At 42.6% G+C, this 3,076-nt stretch overlaps 1 protein-coding gene across 1 annotated transcript; it reads left to right on the top strand.

Moving 5' to 3' along the window:
- The first annotated feature begins 1,125 nt into the window (after nt 1-1,125).
- Nucleotides 1,126-2,950, top strand: SOX14 (SRY-box 14). Its single transcript, XM_018571226.1, has one exon. It carries the CDS (start codon nt 1,393-1,395, stop codon nt 2,107-2,109), a length of 717 nt encoding a protein of 238 aa, XP_018426728.1. The 5' UTR covers nt 1,126-1,392; the 3' UTR covers nt 2,110-2,950.
- Nucleotides 2,951-3,076: the final 126 nt, after the last annotated feature.

The following is a 3,076-nucleotide window of genomic DNA, read 5'->3' on the forward strand; positions in this document are numbered from 1 at the left end:
ATTTACCAGTTCATTTCAGATTGGAGTACACGCATTGTGTGTGCGACACAAAATATTTAATCTGAAAAGAAAAATTAGCATACATATACAATTACAGACCATTTCATTTTAGTTAGGTTGCCTCACACATATGAAGAGAATATATAAGTGGGAGTGTGTGTGTGTGTGTGTGTGTGTGTGTGTGTGTGTGTACTGCACAAAATATTTAATCAGCATATCCAATTACAGAACATTTAATTCTAGTTAGTGTGTCTCACACATATGAAGAGAATATTGAGTCTGTGTGTGGGTGTGTGTGCACGTTCACAATATTCCAAAATATCAGCAAATGACGAAATGCACAACCATTTCTGGAAGTGTGTCAGACAATCTCTCCAACACACGCACACACGTACTGAAATCTAAATGTACATTCCAAATTCCATTTTTCTATAGACATTTCTATAAACATTGACAGTCCAGTGCCAGTGTGCAAATGAGTGCTCTCTCATACTCACACAGATGCTGAAATGTTTCGTGTGTGTGTTTACAGGCACATTCCAGAGTGCTGTACACACACACACACACACACACACACACACACACACACACACACACACACACACACACACCTGGCTTGCACTCATACCTCTGTGAAGCCATCAGAGGTGCCCCAACTCCCCCTGACATTAAACTCCTCACCTAACACCCTTCACATAAAAGCAGGAGGAGCTGAGGAGTTTTGGCTGCTTCTATTAGTGGATTAACTAACAAAAGCTGCCTCCATAATCTGCTCTATTTAGTGTTTTCCCTTTCTCTGCCTCCTGTTCCTCAGTGTTGTGTGCTGATGGTGCCTTGGTGTGGAAGGTATTCAGTCTGAGCTGCAAGCTGATTGGGTGTCTCTGCTAGGGGTGTAAACCCTTTTGATTATTAGATTGCATGCTGCACTAAGCAAGAAAAAGGCTTTGAACTTCTCCACTTTTGGCTCAGTGTATTTTTTTTTTCAATGCGCTGTTCCTCATTCCCAGCAAGGTGCTCTGCTAAACAAGACACCTTCAGCAAGAAGTAAGGAAGTAATCTGTATGAGTGCTTTTCTCCTTCATTCTTCAGTCCACTGTGTCTTTTATCGCAGGCAAGCAGCCATACACACACACCTTGGACTTCCAGCAAGAGCTCGCAGTGGACCTGGAGGACGTCTGCTGGATCGTCCATGTTTCATAGTTGCACCTCCATCAAGAGAACCCAGACAATCGCTCGGTGGGAAGGTCCGCAGCTGACTTTAAGATCTTTTTTTGTTCCCTCACTGAATATTTGGCATGATTAGTTAAGACTCCATTCTTCATTTTCAAAAGGACGGAGAAGAGGGGGGGAGTTGGAGTTGGCTGTAGCTGGTCGCTGAGATTGAACGGTACCATGTCTAAGCCTGTTGACCATATCAAGAGACCCATGAATGCCTTCATGGTGTGGTCCAGGGGGCAGAGGCGGAAGATGGCCCAGGACAATCCAAAGATGCACAATTCGGAGATCAGTAAAAGACTTGGGGCCGAGTGGAAACTTCTGTCTGAAGCCGAGAAAAGACCTTACATTGACGAAGCCAAAAGGCTGAGGGCTCAACACATGAAGGAACACCCTGACTATAAGTATAGACCAAGGCGCAAGCCCAAGAACCTTTTAAAGAAGGATAGGTATGTCTTTCCACTGCCCTACCTTGGAGACCATGACCATCTTAAAACAGGACTCCCCATGAGTGCCACTGAGTCTCTTTTGGGGGTCGAGAAGGCGAGGGCTTTCTTGCCACCTACTTCAGCACCTTACTCTTTGCTGGACCCAAGCCAGTTTAGCTCCACCACCATTCAGAAGATGACTGAGATGCCACATACCTTGACCACAAGTACCCTCCCTTATGCCTCGACCTTGGGATACCAAAATGGAGCTTTTGGGGGCTTAAGCTGTCCCAGCCAGCACACACACACACACCCTTCTCCCACCAACCCCGGCTATGTGGTGCCCTGTAACTGTACTGCATGGTCTACATCTAACTTGCAGCCTCCAGTTGCCTATATATTGTTCCCTGGCATGACTAAAGCTGGTTTAGACCCTTATTCCTCTGCACACACTGCAGGCATGTAAAAGAAGGACTTCTAGAGGAAATGGGAACTGCATTGGTGCATGTAGAGGCGGACTGCCACGGGTAGGTCCTAGAACAGTGATGGGAGAGGGTTGCTGGAGGCTTGGACCAACTCACCTTTAAGCTCCCGGCAGAACGATGCACTTACTATTTATGAAAGGACCAGTCCAGTTATTTTCACCCTCAAGCCATGCGGATAAGCTGGAAGTTATTGTCAGGACAAATTGTAAGAATCGTACAAGTTCATACTTTTGTTTTGTTTGTTTGTTCATTTTTAGCTATTACACAATTTGGACAATGATTTTTAATTTATTGAATTTTGATGTCTATTTGAGTTTGCCTTTCATTTCTCTATGTTATTCTGACCTCGAATTTTGAAGGAACTGATATTAAATTATTTCAGAAAATAATAAGAAATAGTATTATTGCCAACTGACCTGTTTTGCACACTTTCATTTGCTGTCGGCTGAGTGGGATCTGTGTTAGATATTTTACCCTGAAATTTGCATTATTTTACTTTCTGGAGAGTTTAGCGCTCAGAGCTCTATTACTAAGGAATAATCTGTTAATGTGCCCATATATTTACCCCCCAAAACAAAACTTTTTTTTTTTTTTTTTAAAAACAAATACTTAAAAAATAATCCTATACCTTTGAAGATATTTCCTAGGGTTGGGTAGTGCAAGCAGTGTGATATGAATTCACGTCTATCTGAACGGGAAATGTGACTGACAGGCTTTATGTACTAAAGGAATGACTGTACCTAACACTTATATCCCTTTATCTATCAAACCATGTTCCTTTTTTTGTTGGAAAACAATCTTTTGAATAAAGACAATCTTGTCATTAAAAACGTAAAGCGTGCGATGTGCGTTATACATGAATGCTGATAACAATGTTAAAGTCATGGGCTGGTGTACAGGTGTCCCTGTGCTACATCAATGCCCTAACTGTCAGTAACATATATATAT

The sequence above is a fragment of the Nanorana parkeri genome, unplaced genomic scaffold, assembly GCF_000935625.1.
Source record: "Nanorana parkeri isolate BGI_ZX_2015 unplaced genomic scaffold, ASM93562v1 scaffold1703, whole genome shotgun sequence".
Lineage (NCBI taxonomy): Eukaryota > Metazoa > Chordata > Amphibia > Anura > Dicroglossidae > Nanorana > Nanorana parkeri.

What these genes read in the sequence shown, in the direction of transcription:
- SOX14 (XM_018571226.1), top strand. Translation starts at nt 1,393, where the DNA reads ATGTCTAAGCCTGTTGACCATATCAAGAGACCCATGAATGCCTTCATG.